Here is an 18,822-nt window from a genome sequence, read left to right on the forward strand (position 1 = left end):
CTTAGACTGTAAAACAGATTTTTCATACCTTCTAGTTGAATTTTGTTATAGATTTCAGGTTGTTTTGTTTTATCTCCTTTACGCTTCTTCATCGTTCCTCTTTCTTTCACAGGTTTTGTTGTAGAAATTTGAGTAAAATCCTAGTAAAATTTCAAAAAAAAAAAGAAAAGAAAGAAATCCAAACTGAAAAATTACTACTGCAACATTATCATTTTATATCATCATCATTACATCCTCTTTTCTAGTTGCCAATTCTTAACTATTTCCAATTATGGTAGTATTTCCTTTCTGAGCAGACGTGTTTTCATGGAAGATTGTAAATGAAGGACACTACTTCTGTAATGGTAACACTCATTTTTGATTACTATTACACAAAATTCTATGTAAAGAGACGGAACCACACACCACACACACACACACACACACACACACACACACACACACACACACACGCACGCGCACACACACAGGACAAGCTTCTTTCAGTTTTTGTCTATCAAATCCTCTCACAAAGCTTTCGTCAGCCCAGAGCTACTGTACAAGTCACCTTCCCATGGAGCATGCCTTGGGACTGGACCTGAAGCCATGTGGTTGGCAAGCAGGCTTCTTACCACACAAACAACACCTGTGCCTTGATATCAATGAACTATCAAGTACAAACATCTCTAATGTTATGGCTACCTTCCTAACGCCAACCACTCCAAGAGTGTAATGAGTGATTTTTACATACCACTGACATGGGGGCCAGTCAGGCATCACTAGCATCGACCATGCTCGAATGGTACTTTTTACATGCCACTGGCACAGGTGCCAGTTAGGCAGCACTGGTATCAGCCATGACTATGATTTCACTTGACTCAACATGTCTTCTCAAGCACAGCATATTACCCCGACAATTAAAGGAGACTTTAAACGGGCTGGTTATGTGACACTGGTATCGGCCACAGCCTTCATCTCACTTGACTTGCTGGGTCTTCTCAAGCACAGCATATCTCCTAAGGTCTCGGTTACTTGTCAGTTCCTCTGTGAGACCCAACATTTGGAGGTCATGCTTCACCACTTCATCTCATGTCTTCCTCTTCTGCAGGTTCTCTCCACTGTTAGGGTGTGACACTTCTTTACACAGCTGTCCTCATCCATACACAATACATGACCATACCAGCACAGTCATCTCTCTTGCACACCACATCTGATGCTTCTTATGTCCAACTTTTCTCTCAGGGTGCTTACACTCTGTTGTGTATGCACACTGATATTACACATCCAGCAGATCATACTATCTTCATTTCTTTCAAGCCTATGCATACCCTCAGCAGTCGTAAACCATGTAGCATGGCTGTTTGTGTACATGCATCATACAGTCTACCTTTCACTCTGAGTGAAAGGCCCTTTGCTACCAGCAGAGGGAGGAGCTCTCTGAACTCTGCCCAGGCTATTCTAGTAGCTGCACTCTCATTTGGTCACCTAGAAAATGGAAGCTATCAACTACTTCTAGCTTTTCTCCTTGGAATTGATGGAGTCTTTGGTGTTTATTGCCCCTGTGCATCTGCCACACACACAAAACTATCTTCCCAGTTAACCCTTCCCTGATATTGCTGCACCTCTTATGTGCCTTGTGAGTGGATTTGATAGACGGAAACTGAAAGAAGCCCGTCGTATATATATGTGTATATATATGTGTGTGTGTGTGCGCACGCGCACATGTGAGTGTATACGTTTGTGTGTCTGCGTTTGTGCCCCCAAAATCGCTTGACAACCGATGCTGGGGTGTTTACGTCTTCATAACTTAGCAGTTCAGCAAAAGAGTCCAATAGAATAAGTACTAGGCTTACAAAGAATAAGTCCTGGGGTTGATTTGCTCGACTAAAGTCAGTGCTCCAACATGACCACAGTCAAATGACTGAAACAAGTAAAAGAGTAAAAGAGTTGTCCTTATCCTTCCTACCCTTTCTTTTCACTGCCAATGCTTTATTGCTATACAACATTATATTTCTTACGTATGTGTGAAGATGCTCTCCTTCCTTCAAAAATCAATGCTGCTATTCAACTCATAACAAAAGTAAAATTACAGTAAATTAATGACAGATGCCTGCTTTTCTCTAGATGTACATAAAATTTTCATAGGAAGAACCTATATTCTTTCATATAATATACCTTGGAGTAATTTGGATAATTGAAAATAATTTAAACTAATGGATCAATAATGTGTCAGTTTTCTAAATATACTGATGCAAATGGATTACAAATATGTGGATAAGAGATGCTTTGAGTTGATGACAGAATGTAGCTATTAGGAAGCAGTTTGATTAGATCAGAGATGATTGTGATGGTAATAAGGTTGAGGTGTGAAGAGATATGGGATATTGCAGATTCATCTAAGTATCGCTTGCGTGAAAAAAAACTAAAACAAAAAAAAAAAAATGGCACAGGCATTACATCAGCAGAAGCAGGATGACAGTTAATTCAGGTGAGCATTTGCTATCAAACAACTGGTGTGTAATAATGATAATGATGACAACAACAACGATGATGATGATGATGATGATGATGATGATGATGAGGATAAAGGTGATGATGACAACAATGATGATAAGATGATAATGATAATGATGACAAGTGGTGATTGTGGCGGTGGTGGTGTTGGCAGAGGTATTTTGGTGGTGATGGCAGTGGTGGTGGTGGTGGCAGTGGCGGGAGTGGTGGTGGTGTTGGCAGAGGTAATTTGGTGGTGATGGCAGTGGTGGTGGTGATTATAGGTGATGGTGGTGGCAGTGGTGGTGGTTGTGGTGGTGGTGGTGGTAGCAGTTGTGGCAGTGATGATTGTGGTGGTGGTAGCTGCGGTGGTGATGGTGCTGGTAACAATGAATGTAGCAGTGATGACAGCAAATAAGATGAGATTTTTAGTAGGAGAGATAAAATACTTACTTCTCTCATAGAATCACCCTCTATGTCACTGTTATCTTGTATACTGTCTTTGCAAATTAGCTTATCTTTTGTAGAATTTGCAATGCTAATGCCATGAACACCGCTACCCATGTGCGTATCATTCAATTTGTGCTCAAATGATTCCATCTCTGAACCAGTCATTTGAGAGTTCAAATTTGTTTCAACAGGATTTAATCCTATAAAAGTAAAGGCATAACAAAAAATATAATTTTGCTTTGAGAAAGATCAGATACAAATTCTTTGTATTATCTATTAAACAGGAATGGAAATAGCTAAAATATTGAATTATTCCTGATATCTGATGAATAGATCAACACACTCCAAGACATTGGATTACCAAAACATTTACTCAAATATTTGAAAGATGTTCATTAATCACATGTGCAATAAGCCTTTTTAGTGTATTAGAAAGGTTTGAAATTTATCGGTCTTTCAATATTTGTCAGTTTCAAGCCTAAATTAGTTAGATGTCTGTGATTCAACATCCTCTGAAAGTGTCTAGTTACAGTTTATATGTCCAAAGAGTTTTGTTGCATCACAAGTTTGGAGAAATTTCAGTTTTCATCATAGTATAGATCATTTCTGCCTGTTACTATCCAACAGGTATATTACAAGTATAGACCTACTATCTAATTTTAAACACTTTCTTCAGAAAGTTGATAATTTTTTCCAAAAATGACTGAACTAACAGTTGGTGAAAGCTTATTTTACAAACTTCTATCCTCTTACCAGTTAGAACAGATACCAGCTCTTTAGAAACTGTTGGATCTTAATCAGGTCAAATTTTTATCTCATCCACTCACCACAATTTAATCAGGGTTGAAGCATTGACTTTATGTGAACTAACACAGATTAACAAAACATCATTTTTAACCTCTTACTTGATTGACAGTATACACTAAAAGACTAAAGTTGATCAAAACAGAATCAAATATGGAGTAATAGGTTTACAAATCGTTTACCAATTAAACAAATGAAACTAACAACAATAGTGTATGTCTGATGCATGCAGCTGTACTGGCTGGACATAATAATATTTCTAAAGACAGTAAAAAGTTATTTGTTTGTGGAAATAGTTTAATTTGGAGCATGTTAAATAGTCCCACTACTTTCTTAGATGCTTTTCTATTAGTGTGCTTACACTTCTATAAGCAAGTTAAAAATCTTAGCAACTGCATGCCATTCTTTATACAAAGCTCAATTAAAGGTCAAATAAAGGGATAATAAAATCCAATGAATATACTGGTTTATTATCTATTACAAAAAGTATTGAATATTTCAGTTAATATTCAGCTGTAAGGTAATTGGATAAACTAGGGTTTATATATATTTTAAGAAAATAGAGATAATTAAATTAATAATTATTTATTAATCACAAACATGGACATCATCTCTGACAGCTGTTTCGATTCAAGACTTTAGAAATTAATAAGTATAATTAAGTAGCTTGCTTACCAACCACATGGTTCCAGGTTCAGTCCCACTGCGTGACACCTTGGGCAAGTGTCTTCTACTATAGCCTCAGGCCGACCAAAGCCTTGTGAGTGGATTTGGTAGACGGAAACTGAAAGAAGCCCGTCGTATATATGTATACATATATATGTGTGCGTGTATGTCTGTGTGTCTGTGTTTGTCCCCCAAGCATTGCTTGACAACCGATGCTGGTGTGTTTATGTCCCCGTCACTTAGCAGTTTGGCAAAAGAGACCGATAGAATAAGTACTGGGCTTACAAAGAATAAGTCCCGGGGTCAAGTTGCTTGACTGAAGGCAGTGCTCCAGCATGGCCGCAGTCAAGTAAAAAAAAAAATAAATAATTAAAAACATTTTAAAGTTGAATCTAATCAGAGGTAGAAAAAAAATATACCCTTACATTTTCATATTATTGTGTATTGAGTCAACACACAATAATATGAAAATGTAACGGTATATTTTTTACCACCTCCAACGAGATTCAACTTTAAAATGTTTTTAATGATACTTATTAATTTCTAAAGTCTTGAATCGAAACAGCTGTCAGAGATGATGTCCATGTTTGTGATTAATAAATAATTATTAATTTAATTATCTCTATTTTCTTATTTTATTTATACATGAATATATGATAATATTTTTGAAGTATATAATATGAGAAAGTATTATTTTGAGTCAAATAAGCAAAGACAAACAGGATAAAGCATGCAGCTAATTCATCAATGTGTCAAATTTTTCCTAACAACTTTCCTATTGTTCCTGCATATCTCTGCGTTATTGTTGAAGGAATGGAAATTGATAACAATCTTATTATACTAAAGTTAATTTTTTTTCATAAAATAAAAACTATCAGTATTTCAAATTTAACATGTAATTCAATAAATAATAAACCTTTTCCAATGACACCAATCATTTTTGGCTCAGCAGCAATCTCTCCAGAACCTATTTCTGAACTCCCGTAAGAATATAATGATGCCATACCAAGAGGTGTGCCAGATGAAGCATCTGCAAAAAATATATAAAATCCAGAAGATACATTTTCCCCCTTAGTTCGAAAATGGGGGCAGTGCTTGTGATCTTCAAAGGCCCTCCATGACTCAGATTAATAATGTTGATGTTTAGCATGAAAATCTGTAAATCAATGGTTGCAGAAAAACATGGATAGAGAGGGAATTCCAGATAGTCAATGATTTGGGGAGGAAGGATTTGGCTTATAGGTTGAGAAACAAAATAAGTGCAATGAGAGGAAAAGAGAGAGAGAAAGATTTTGGATAGGCATTATGGAATTGCTTTGCAGTTAGGTATTTGAGAGGATCAGAGATTATTGCAATAGGGAGAAATGAGACAGGAACGGAGAAAAGAGGCAGAGATAGAACTGTTCCACATGTGTGAGTAGTATTCCACTGTTTAGCTTATTGAAGCTTTGTAAAAATTCAGAAACTGAATAGAAATCCAGTATCCAGTATTTTCTGACTGTGAAGATGAAGGCTAGTCTTCAGAATGTATTTTTTTGCAATATATATGTTGTCAAATAAGATCATCAGAACTTTTGATATCTAGCATTTGTAGAAATTTTAAAGGTTTTAACCTACATGTTTTCCAAAACTAGAGAGATATAGATACACAATTGTTTCCTTGATATGAGTAGAGAATATGTTTTTCTACTTTGGAAGGAAACTAGATTGTCATGTATCAATTGAAAAACGTTTTTGATGAGTGTGTTAACAGAGGTGGTGCAAGTTTGATGTGAAATGCCTAGCCTGCAGATGAAATAACACGCATGAGTGCGGAAGGCTGGAGAGGAAAGGAAGGTCAGAGATGACAGATAGCAGATCATTAATGTACAGAAATGAAGGGTGTTTGAAGCATAACTGAACCTTGAGGGACACTAAAGTTGACAGTGTGGGTCAGACAGTTTCCTATTAGCACACACTGTAATTTTGTGGTCCTGAAAGGAAGAGAGGAGAAATGAATGGAGCCAACAAATGGACAGTGTAGCAAGGAGATTCTCATGCCAAACATGTTCACAATATTTGCTGATGCCAATTGAAATGAGATTGCTTTTGCAGAACTTTTAAATGTTGGTGATATAGTCATGTCACATTGTGGAATCACTAGGGGAGCAGCTTCCAATACATATATTTATTTACAGAGCAGGAAAAGAAACTCAAATTGTTGGCTAATGTGTTTATGTAATTTTAATTATGCTTTTCTTCATTACTACGAATTCACTACTAAACAAAGCACTTTTCCCAATGCACTTTCTCTGGAAATGGAATTCTCTTCTCACCAAAACTTTTCTTACAGACGTTGACCTACAAAAGTTCAAGCAGAACATCAACCACAACAACCACACCAGTACGGGAGATATTACAAAGATTTATAGATGCTACTCTCTCTCTCCTCTAACTTAAAAAAAAATCAATGACATATATAAATAATAATAATTAATAATGAAATTAATAATAATAATAATAATAATAATAATAATAATAATAATAATAATAATAATAATAATAATTAATAATAAATAATAAAACAAAAAAAACATACACCCTATAAACTGCAAAGATTTTAATATAAATAATATTCAAAATTGCTTTTTCAAAAATTATTGATGGGAACCAAAGCATATATCTCTCATTTGGATATACAATCAGCTATAGTAACTTGAATCTGTGCTCCCTTCACACACACACTCATGCAAATACACACACACACACACACCACACACACACACACACACACACTCATGCAATTTCTTTCAAATTAGGCATAAATATGTATTGGTATTAGTTTCATCATAACATAGAAAGATATCCTCTCTTGATTTAATGCATAGATAAGGCTAATATGTAGTACATGAATAGTTTATAAATCGGCTGCTAAATTTTTCATACAATCAATACTAAATGTTACAATTTCAAAATCAACAAATTAAGATTGAAAAAGAACAAACCCACTGTAGGGAATTGAACCACATATCTCTCATTTACAAGGTGAATTTTATACCTGTCACACCACCTTGAGTTTATGTTCACTAATGCAGGTATCTTAGATTCATCTTTACAAAGATAAAAAAGCATTGTTTGTATTATAAGATATAAAGATATTATTTACACTAAAATATTAGCAGTTTAAACAAAAGTATAATTATCAAATATATTCTGCTGAACATTTCATATTTGCAGATATAGTTTCCTTATTGTAGCATGAAATCTATGCTGTATTTACTTCAAATATCTTAATTTTAAGTGTTCAACACTTATTTTCAAGCTCGCATTAGATTCAGATGTTTATTTTCAACTCCCTGGTTTTAATACACATTAGCATGGCATTGTTTCACATTCTGATTCTGCATGAATAACAGACAGCAAAGCTCATTCGTGACTAATGATATATAACAACAATTAAATATTTTGTGTCAGTCAAGCCTCTGTAATCAGTCCGCATTGAAGCTATAATTCTGTGAAGGGTTTTGCTATTATACTCTAGTGATTGCTTATTGAAAACTTTGTTGCATTTTTTTTTTATATATTGACAGATGGTCGCTGAGATATGTTCAAGTTTCACCCATCAAAGATGTTTTGACATTGGCAATTGTAATTATAATGCATAGACCATATTAGTTACTCCGGTGTGAATGTGTATATACACAGGCATGTGAGGGTGCTTGTGTATGTGTATCAGACTCAAACTTCACAATTTATTACATAGTTTCTTGTTGTTGATCTTCAGATACATATTGAAGCTCACATACTCACACACAAACAGTGGCTAATTTCTTTGAGAGAGATCTGGTAAGTGTCACTGCTGATAAAAAAATTAAAAAATTGCTGGCTATTATTATAATTTTCAAATTTCTTCATGTGTCCTATCCAGTATCCCAAATGTCGGTACACTGTGAGTAGCAATTTCCTCTGTTCTGTAATATTTGCAGTACTTGTCATTGGGAGACAAGCTAGATAGCCAGGTCAATGATATTAAGTAAGAGTGGAATCAATATAAGTGACATTCAGTTTGAATGTCTTTAGTTTGATGACCTTTGGTAAAGCATTGATCAGGAAGGAATTACTTTAGAAAATAGTTGTAGTTAAAAAAAAAAAAAGATTGAATTAAGTGCTTAATACAGAACCTGGGAGTGATGATGGCACAAGTGATAACAAAAGGAGCAAAAGCAGCGTGTGAGTTCAGTGAAGCAGAAATCATTGTAGTAAGAACAGAAAGGACAAGAGAAGAAATAGTGTGTTTATAGATCAGTGGTTGTAGAATCTTGATAAGCTTTTGCAGATCAGCTGAATGACATATTTGGACGCTTGAATGAATATTTTCAGTTTAATTCTCATATAAGGGATCAAAAATGGAATGCGGGTGTTTTACTTGTTTTGTAGAGGTCAGTGGATAATTATAGCTGACATATTTTCTGAAGAGAAAGCATAGTCTTTTGGTTGCAATGCACCTACGTATGGTCACAAGGGAGCTCATCAGAGGTTATGATGTAGAACTTGGATAGAATTTGAATGATTTAATTGTATATTTCTTCAGTACATGAAGCACCTTTGTCCAAATGCTGTTGACACTGATTATGTTCTCCTTCATTGATTCAAGCAAGAAGCCTTCATATACCTTTAGGAAAATTGACATGATGTTGGTTGCATATTAAACAACAGTACAGACAGGCTGTTCCTCAGAACACCCTCGTTGATAACCTGATTCTGTTTGTGAGTACTTTAGCTGATTCAGTTCTTAATATTAGTTGCGGGTGCCATATTTTAGCCAATCTTTCAACAGCAAAGAAAACAGCAGCTGAGACATTAACTACTAACGATGAATGAGAGACAGTTCAACTTTATCTTATATTCTCGTCACATTGTTGTTGGGTTTGATGTTGTTTTTGCTACTTAGAACACAGTTAAGAGTTTTTGTTTATGAGACACTACCCCAGACTTCTTTCTTCCTACTCATTTGTTCATCAGTTAACCACTTTTTTTTTTACTATGTTCCTGCAGGAACCAACTAAAATAATTTTTTTACTATTTAAGAATCTACAATATGCTTTAGGTATGTTGTAAATTTTTAAACTTCTCCTCATAGATAATTCTAAGTATTAAAACCACTGGCATTGTCAGTATAACTACTATTCCATCTGGTATATCAAGCTAGCTCCCTATTGTTCTTTAGAAGAGATTTATGAAGGTTTTCATCAGAACAAGACTTCTAAACTGCTATCTCTCTACCAAGTCTTTCCTAGTTCATTTTTCCTTTTCATTGTTTGTTTATTATTTGCAAGAAAAAGACCAGCTGCTGATGTTTAAGTTTCAAGGGGCGATGTTTACACAGAACTTATTCTACGTAATTCATTCAACCATACTGCATTATATATTATGCATACATTTACACTTAATATTATTACACTCTAAAATTACTTCAGATCTTCTTGGCAAAGAATATTTACAATTTCAATGACACGGCCTTTAATGCTGTGCTATTTAAGTTTGTAGGTCAAATGTGAACTTATAGTCAATGTTCTTATGTTTCCAGAGATTTTCAGCAGTTTTCCATCCACCCCCCACTACCAAATGTATTTCCTGCTTTAGGGTTATTAGATTCTCCTTGAATTTCTCTAGCAAGCATTTCCCACAGCTTTTGGGAATGCTATCGTTGAAGGCATTGTTGAGTTTAGGGTTCATGTTGCATTTAACATTAAAATTTCACTAGTGTTAGCAATTAATATCAGTAAGCATTTCTCTAATTCAAATTGTTCCATAGTCTGCTGTTATTGTTTCATTGAAGAATGGTGTGTATGTGTTTGTGTATTTGTGCTTTTGTGTATGCATACTTAAGTGTGGATTAGATGTAATTGATTGGGACAGACATATACATGCAGGCATTTGTAACTATCCCAGACAATTATATTCAATCCAATATTTTTATATTTCACTTAAGCTGTAATGGCTTTGAACCATCATCATTGTCATCATCGTCATCATCATCGTCATCACCATCACCATCACCATCATCATCATCATCATCATCATCATCACCATCATTTAATGCTGGTATGGGCTGGATGGTTTGACAGGAACTGGCAAGTCAGAAGATTTTGCCAATCTCTGCTGTCTGTTTTAGCATGGCTTCTATGGCTGGACACCCTTCCTAGTACCAACCACTTTACAGAGTGTACTGGATTTTTATACATAGCACCAGAACAAGTGAGGTCACTAAATAATTTGCTGGATAAGACCCCTTCAACTGTGGTGGGGGAAAAGTATTGAGCGACAGAAATAGGTGTCTTGCATTTGAAGAGAAACATCCACCTCAGATGGGGAGAGGGAGGAGAGGAGAGAGAGGAGGTAGTGAAGATATGATTGGGAGGGGGCAGACGCCATACACCCAACAACAAGGAGATGTATATCATGAAGTGAATTGGAGATTGAAGACAGTGAGTTCTCAAGATTGCGAAAGATGAGAGGGAGCTGAAAGGAGTGGGGGGCAGAATTTAGTGATTGGGCACAGGTAGAGGGTAGAGGGAGTGGGTATCAGGAGGATACATTGCAGTTTCCTGGTTTTCATGGCCTATGCATTCCTCACCAAGATGGGAGGTCGGTCTGTCACAGGGTTACTCATTTTGTCCAGCTGAGTGGACTGGAGTAATGTGAAATGAAGTGTTTTGCACAAGAAAACACGTCGCTCAGTCCAGGAATCAAAACCACAATCTTACAGTCATGTGTCTAACACCCTAACCACTAAGCCATACACCTCCAAAAATATATTTATAATACTGTATTTAATATGCAATGTTGCACAAGTAGGCGCAGGAGTGGCTGTGTGGTAAGCAGCTTGCTTATCAACCACATGGTTCCAGGTTCAGTCCCACTGCGTGGCATCTTGGGCAAGTGTCTTCTACTATGGCCTCAGGCCAACCAAAGCCTTGTGAGTGGATTTGGTAGACAGAAACTGAAAGAAGCTCGTCATATATATGTATATATATGTATATATATGTATGTGTGTGTGTGTATATGTTTATGTGTCTATGTTTGTTCCCCCAACATCACTTGACAACCGATGGTGGTGTGTTTACGTCCCCCGTAACTTAGCGGTTCAGCAAAAGAGACCGATAGAAGAAGTACTAGGCTTACAAAGTACAAGTCCTGGGGTCAATTTGCACAACTAAAGGCGGTGTTCCAGCATGGCCACAATCAAATGACTGAAACAAGTAAAAGAGTGAGTCATAAATGACCGCTCAATACTTCTTGTGTTAATTATGATGTTTTCATTGTGACCATGTTTTTATAACCTGTTTTTCCATTATCGTACTTAAATTTTATTCACAATGACAAGAGGAGTTCATTACGGCAGCATGTTTTCATTATGATAACATTGTTACAGCAACATTTTGTAGAAAGTTAGTAGAATTAACTACAAAGGTCAAATATTAGTCACAACTGTATTTATACCTTGATTGTTATCTTCTTTTGTGCATTAGATACGTGATCAATATTTCGCATTTCTAAATCACTAAGAATACACTTAAAATGAGAAGCGTATCAAGATAGATAGCTTGTTGATATTGATGTCACTCAAAAACTCTTAAGCAATATACCACTGTGTGAGAGAAGCTACTAACACACATTACACTCTAGAAATGAAATGTGTGCCTTGTGGATATATCCTGATAGATATTTACAAAATTATCTCTCATTCATTCATCAGGATATTTAGTCTCTTGTATTTCCACTCATTTCTTGGATTTCTTTTATTAAATAATGTTGAGGAAGGATTACAATGATAAATTCATATACTGCCTTTTTTTTTAAATTCTATCTGATGAGAAATCCAGTATCATTCTCACAGAAGCTTCAGTGGTAGCTGAATATTGTCAGAAGTTCTTATTCATAATCAAATATATTTACAGTAAAAGGACACTTTGTGTCAGAGAGGATTATGTATGTTCAGAGAGGATTATGTTTGTAATATCTATATATATAAATGGCAATTTCTGTCTGTTTATGACTGTGTGTATTTGTGAATTTGTTACTTTAACTCCTCCAAAACTAGCCAACTGATCTTGATAAAACTTGACACATGTGTGGATCTTATGCCCATGCGGTCACTTACGCACTTAGAATTTTTTTTAAAATAGATAATTTTTAATCAGCATCGATTTTTCAAAAATCAATAGGACATTTCAATGCAAATTCTCATATGAACGTTATTTTCCGCCATAAGTCTTAAAGTTTTCAACTGATTTTCTTGAAATTTTATATACAGATGGAATATGTGCTGGTTAGAGGATGGGTAGAGACAAATAAATTTTTTTCTGCACAAGCACAAAAATGATGATGACATGGGTCTGCTACAAGACTTTGGTCATTTCTTCATCAAATTAGTCCTACCCATTAATATAGATTTCAATTTGACAGAAAATGCTGAAATCTGAGGAAAAATGTTTCATGAGTATAAACAGACAGGAGTGGCTGTGTGGTAAGTAGCTTGCTAACCAACCACATGGTTCCGGGTTCAGTCCCACAGCGTGGCATCTTGGGCAAGTGTCTTCTGCTATAGCCCTGGGCCGACCAATGCCTTGTGAGTAGATTTGGTAGACGGAAACTGAAAGAAGCCTGTCTTATATATGTATATATATATATATATGTATGTGTGTCTGTGTTTGTCCCCCTAGCATTGCTTGACAACCGATGCTGGTGTGTTTATGTCCCCGTCACTTAGCGGCTCGGCAAAAGAGACCGATAGAATAAGTACTGGGCTTACAAAGAATAAGTCCCAGGGTCGATTTGCTCGACTAAAAGGCGGTGCTCTAGCATGGCCGCAGTCGAATGACTGAAACAAGTAAAAGAGTAAAAGAGTAAAGACATCTTATTAATGGTAATCTCATTAGCATTTGCTAATTCTATATTTCAATACAAATCATTTTTATTTGCTAAAACTTATTATTTCAATTCGTTGATTTAATTCCCCAGCGTTTCAGGTTTTAAGTACATTTTAATTCTCAAGCATTTTCTATTCAGTATTTCATGCATAACAATAGATATACTGACAATCAAACTACGTTTATACAAACTACTACTTATATACAAGGTTTAACTTATCAGTATACCCTCTCTTAACTTGCGAATACTTTTGGAGTTCAGGTTTGCATTAAGTTACTATGTGAACCTTTAACTCTTATAGAAGGTTCAGGATCTTATATCAGTCTTTTAAGAAAAGGGATCTTCTTATGTGGTCCTCAACTTACTTAAGTAAGTCAGGACTTCTTATCCACCATTGGGTATGTGTATTTGTGAATTCATTACTTTAACTCCTCCAAGACTATCCAACTGATCTTGATGAAACTTGACACACATGTGGGGCTTATGCCCATGCAGTCATTTACACACTTGGAATTTCCCAAAATTTGATCATTTTTAATCAGTATCGATTTTTCAAAAATCAATAGGACATTTCAATGCAAATTCTCATATGAATGATATTTTCTGCCATAACTTTTAAAGTTTTCAACTGATTTTCTTGGAATTTTATACACAGATGGGATATGTGCTAAGGATGAGTTGAGGCAGATAAATTTTTGCCTAGGCCACTCAAGCAAAGAGTAAGATGAATTTTGATTAACTGATTAACGAAATTTGGCCTAAACTGTAGTGGAGTTAAAATGTTCATCAATTATTTCTGCATTCTCAGGTTTCTGTAACGTATTTTCTTAACACCTGCACTTAAAATTATTGATTCTAAGCATTGCAACGTTGTGTGCTAAAACATGTAACATGTATTTTCTTAACACCTGCATTTAAAATTGTCGGTTCTAACCATTGCAATCGATATTTGATTCTCACAATCAGTGGGACTATATCTATGAAACACAGTCGTCAAATTAAGAACCTTTTCTTTAAATAAATTTTGTTTACTTTTCAAACTTTCACATACTTTTTTTTCATAGCACTCCTTTACAATTCCCTTCTTGATGTTTCCATTAATTATATATTTGCAGCTTTCCACTCATCTGACCAAACAATTGTCATTTTCCAATTCCACACATATTTATTTGTATTCTCATTTTGTGAATGAATTTGCTTACACCTTCTATTATCTGTCCTATGTCTTAATTTCATTTTCCTTCTGAGAGAAATTAGGCATTGTAATGAGTACTGGGAATATCCCTGCTCTCATGTATTATTGGGTACCACAGCTAGTTGTACTAATATAGACAAATCATTAATAATTCTGAATATTGAGGGGAAAAAAGCCTCAAAACAAACAAGTGTATGAAATGAAATGAATGATATGTATCAAAGAAGAAGTGGGTGTATCACTGAAGATCACTAAGACCATTAAAATCATGCCCTACATAAAGAATTCATAATGACAGTTTATTTATTTTAATTATTCTATTTTAATATTCCCTGGTAATGCATTCTTTATTACAAACATGATAAACAGTCCCCCATCATGATCGCAGCCACAGTTGGCTCATGATATTTAGCCAGTATTTATCTTGTCTAAAACTTCATCTCTGCTTTCTAACATGAAATTTCAGTTCATTATTGAAGAAAGTGTATGAGATTAGAGTTTCTTTTTTATCAGATCTAATCATAAACAATATGCATGCATATTTTAAATTGGTTTTATTTCTGGTCATCATCAAGTTTTTTTTTTTTTTCCCCTTTCTTTGGATGATGTGTGCAGAATATGAAAACAGATTCAAATGCATGTCCTTTATGCCTACACCAAAGTCAATAATTGCTTCTAACAGAGCTGATACTGGAACATGACACAGCTTTGCAGCTTGCTAGATCTTGTCAAACCACCCCACCCATGCCATCATGGAATAAATAGGCATTAGATGATGATGATGATGATGATAATGATGACGACGATGACAATGACAACGATGATTATGATGATGAGGATAATAACAAGGCCAGCCATTCTAGTGTGGGGAAGTCACTTGATTATGTCAACTTCATTGCTTGAATGAGACTTTGTAAAAGACTCGGAATAGATACCTCAAGACATTTTATCCTGCATTTTAATGTTTCTGCCAAACCACCACTCAAACTAAAATTAATGACACTCTTAACCACAAGACCTTTTGTGCATGTACAATAAATATCCATTCTGTATTTTGGCAATGGTCCAATATCAGTACTGGGCTTCAAGTTTCTATTGTGCTCTTTATCAATTATAACTGTTTCATTCAACAGCTGTGTATAGTTTTCTTTCTCATACCATACATCTGTCCTTACTGACTTAAATGTTTCATCTCTCCAAGTTAGTTCAACTGCTTTGGATTCTTCATTTTTCATTTGTTTGACCATTTTATTGAGATTATAATGTCTAGGCAAGGAAATCCACATGATGGCCTTGATAGACTGTCACCCTTTGTTCAGCACACATTCTTCAGGTCTGGGCAGCTGTGTTTTATGGTTGTAGTTTTGTTTCCTGGGAGTCTTTTCCTTTCAAAAGAACATGCAGCCCTTTGGTGTCAGTTGCCTTAGTCTTTGATGTTACAGTGTGAGACTTCTTGAGGGCTTGGGATATGAGATCAAAAGGTTACAGGAATATATGTATGAGTGTGTGTATAGTGTATAAATTGTGTGTGCATGCATGTGTATGTGCATGTGTGTGTGTGTGTGTACACAGACATGTATTATATATATATATATATACACACACACACACACTCACGCATATATAGACATGTAAATGCCCAATGACAAGGATGAATGCTCAACATCGCATTGGTGGATAAAATTTCTTTATTTGTGTATTAAGGCTACCTTTGGTTTCATGTTAAGAAAAATATCTTAATATTCTAAAAATTTTTTTAGCCAATCACATGGAGGAATGGCGTTCATCTCCATATGTGTGTGTGTGTGTGTGTGTGTGTGTGTGTGTGTGTGTGTGTGTGTGTGTGTATGTATAGTAAATATTACAAAAAGGAAAAGGCACAGAAATATTTGAGAAAAATAAATATATTTATGAAATAAATATATTTATGAAATAAAATATTTTCATAGTTGACCAGTTACACTTAAGCTAATCATAACTAAGTAGTTAATGATAATGTTACAATTTCATGCTACCATAATAAGTTTCCATTCCATCCTAGTAGGGGAACAGATATTTTCTTAAAGTATCTATACTATTGGGCAGTATTTTAAATTCAAATAGTTTATTGATGCTTTCACTCCAAAGGATAAAGCAGTCATCCAGATATTATTTCCAGTTTTCTCTTACATATTGGTGGAAGGGGTATCCACATTTTTGCAGTGATTCTTCATACACAGTCAATTCTAAATATTTCATTACTGGGCTTGTAAGAAATGGGGCAGCCCAACAACAAGGTAACTATGAGTTAAAATATGGGTGGCTTAACAGTGCACTATGTCTCAAACAACTGAAACATTCAGAATTCCATTTTAAACATGGACAAGGATTCAAAATTAAGACTGAGTTTTCCTGTGCATCCAAAAACTTAATCTATGTTAGGATGTTGACCCAACTATATAGGAACAACAAGAATATCTTTCAGAAGGAGAGAACAACACTGCATAGAGAACAAATCCATTTCCCAAGATATAGGCAAATATTACTCAGTGAACACACAAACAGATGTGCAGGAAATCTCCAATTAAACTTTAAAATGTTTCCTATATATAAATGAGATGGAACAACTTCTGTACAACAATGATTAAATAAAGAGACTTCATTCATTGAAAAACATCAACTGTGCTGTAATATGAATATATAACCAATTTTGAAATATGTAAACATTTTAAATCTACAAACAATAAATTTACTTCCCAAACAAAAAAAAAATTACCTTCCCTGCTTCTAATAATAATGATCACTGATTACCACCTCTAAAATTCATTTTATCTTCTGGTTCATTTACAAAACATCTGTTCTCCAACTAAGATGTAATGAAAGCTTATTATGATAGCATGACATTATAACATCATCACTGTCTACTTAGTCATGATTATTAGCCTAGGTGAAAATAGTCCACTACATGAATATTTTATTTCATAAATATATACATATATGGTTTCCAACAAAAATTGCTGTGCATTTTCTTTCTTTTTGTATGTTTTACTACAATTCACTGCATGGAATTTTTTCTCAAACATTTTCATTATACATATGTGTGTGAGTGTGTGTAAGTATGTGTGTGTGTGTGCATGTGTGTGCACGTGTGTGTGTGTGTGTCTGTGTTTGTTCACCACCACCGCTTGACAACTAGTGTTGGTGTGTTTATGTCCTTAAAAGAGATCGATAGAATAAGTACCAGGCTAAAAAAAAATTTTAATTGGCACTGAGGTTGATTAAATCAACAAAGATTCTTCAAGACAGTGCCCCAATCTAATGACTTAAACAAGTAAAAGATAAAAGATAAAGGTTATATCTTTTTGTATGTATATGCGTGTATGTGTGTGTGTGTGTGTATATATAAGTACTAAGTGTAAAAATTATTATTAAAAAATAACAATTTATATCAGTGGCCACGTAAAGAAATGTCCAAGGACTGCAAATTATATATATATATATGTGTGTGTGTGTGTGTGTGTGTGTGCGTGCGTGTGTGTGTGTATATATAAGAGCACAAGGACAATCTCATCTTCATTTGAAGGATGTCTGCAAGAGAGATATGAAGTCACTTGATCTGGACGTCCTGAGATGGGAGGTCACAAATGATCGCTCACACTGCAGACAAACACTGCGAAAGGGGATGAAGTGAGTGGAGGGAAAACAGGACCTAACCACCAATGAAAAACGGACTCGAAGGTAGGAAAATTCAGTAGCACTGGCAGAAAGCTCCTTCCAATACAGTCAAAGTATACATGACTGCAACTCCCGTGTGGGCCTATACAGTCACAACAGACTCTGAACTGCCATCAGCAGCTGATACAATTTCTTCGGGTGAAGATCCATGGTCCTTGGAGACCAGCAGATGCCTACTACTGTATGTGTGTGTGTGTGTGTAGGCATTTGTATACACCAATTCCACTTACAAGGCTTTGGTTGGCCAGGGGCAAAAGTAGAATCAGAGACAGAGAGAGAGAGAGAGAGGTGGGGGGATATGTAATAAGGATTTTGATCTTTCTAAATGGATTTAGGCAATTTATCCTTTGACCAACAGTGTTGGTTTATGTGTTCTCTTTGAATTCATTCATTTTGACTTAGCTAACATGTTTTGATGTTTTCACTAACTTTCCATTTGTCTTCTCACAAAATCAGATGTCTAAGATAGGTTTCTTCACCAAATCAAAGTCTTCAGACTGTTAACTTTATCCTTGATGATGAATGTTTTTTTTTTCTTTCAATATTTAAAAGTTTGTTAATCATTTTGAGGTATATAGTTTCAATTTTATGTTAAATAATTCCATAAT

The 18,822-nt window shown here is 35.1% G+C and overlaps 1 protein-coding gene across 3 annotated transcripts in view; it reads right to left on the reverse strand.

Moving 5' to 3' along the window:
• LOC115222507 (TOG array regulator of axonemal microtubules protein 1-like) overlaps nt 1-18,822 on the reverse strand; it is a 108,108-nt gene that overhangs the window by 41,668 nt on the left and 47,618 nt on the right. Inside the window, exons 8-11 of one of the 3 annotated variants that reach the window (XM_036511566.1) lie at nt 7,377-7,481; nt 5,309-5,422; nt 2,926-3,122; nt 29-140 (exon numbers count right to left, since the gene is read on the reverse strand). In XM_036511566.1, the coding sequence (XP_036367459.1) occupies nt 29-140; nt 2,926-3,122; nt 5,309-5,422; nt 7,377-7,481 (528 nt within the window). The remainder of the gene's footprint in view (nt 1-28; nt 141-2,925; nt 3,123-5,308; nt 5,423-7,376; nt 7,482-18,822) is intronic. The other 2 variants (XM_029792738.2, XM_036511567.1) reach the window with 2 other exon arrangements.

This window comes from Octopus sinensis, linkage group LG20 (genome assembly GCF_006345805.1).
Source record: "Octopus sinensis linkage group LG20, ASM634580v1, whole genome shotgun sequence".
Classification (NCBI taxonomy): Eukaryota; Metazoa; Mollusca; class Cephalopoda; order Octopoda; family Octopodidae; genus Octopus; species Octopus sinensis.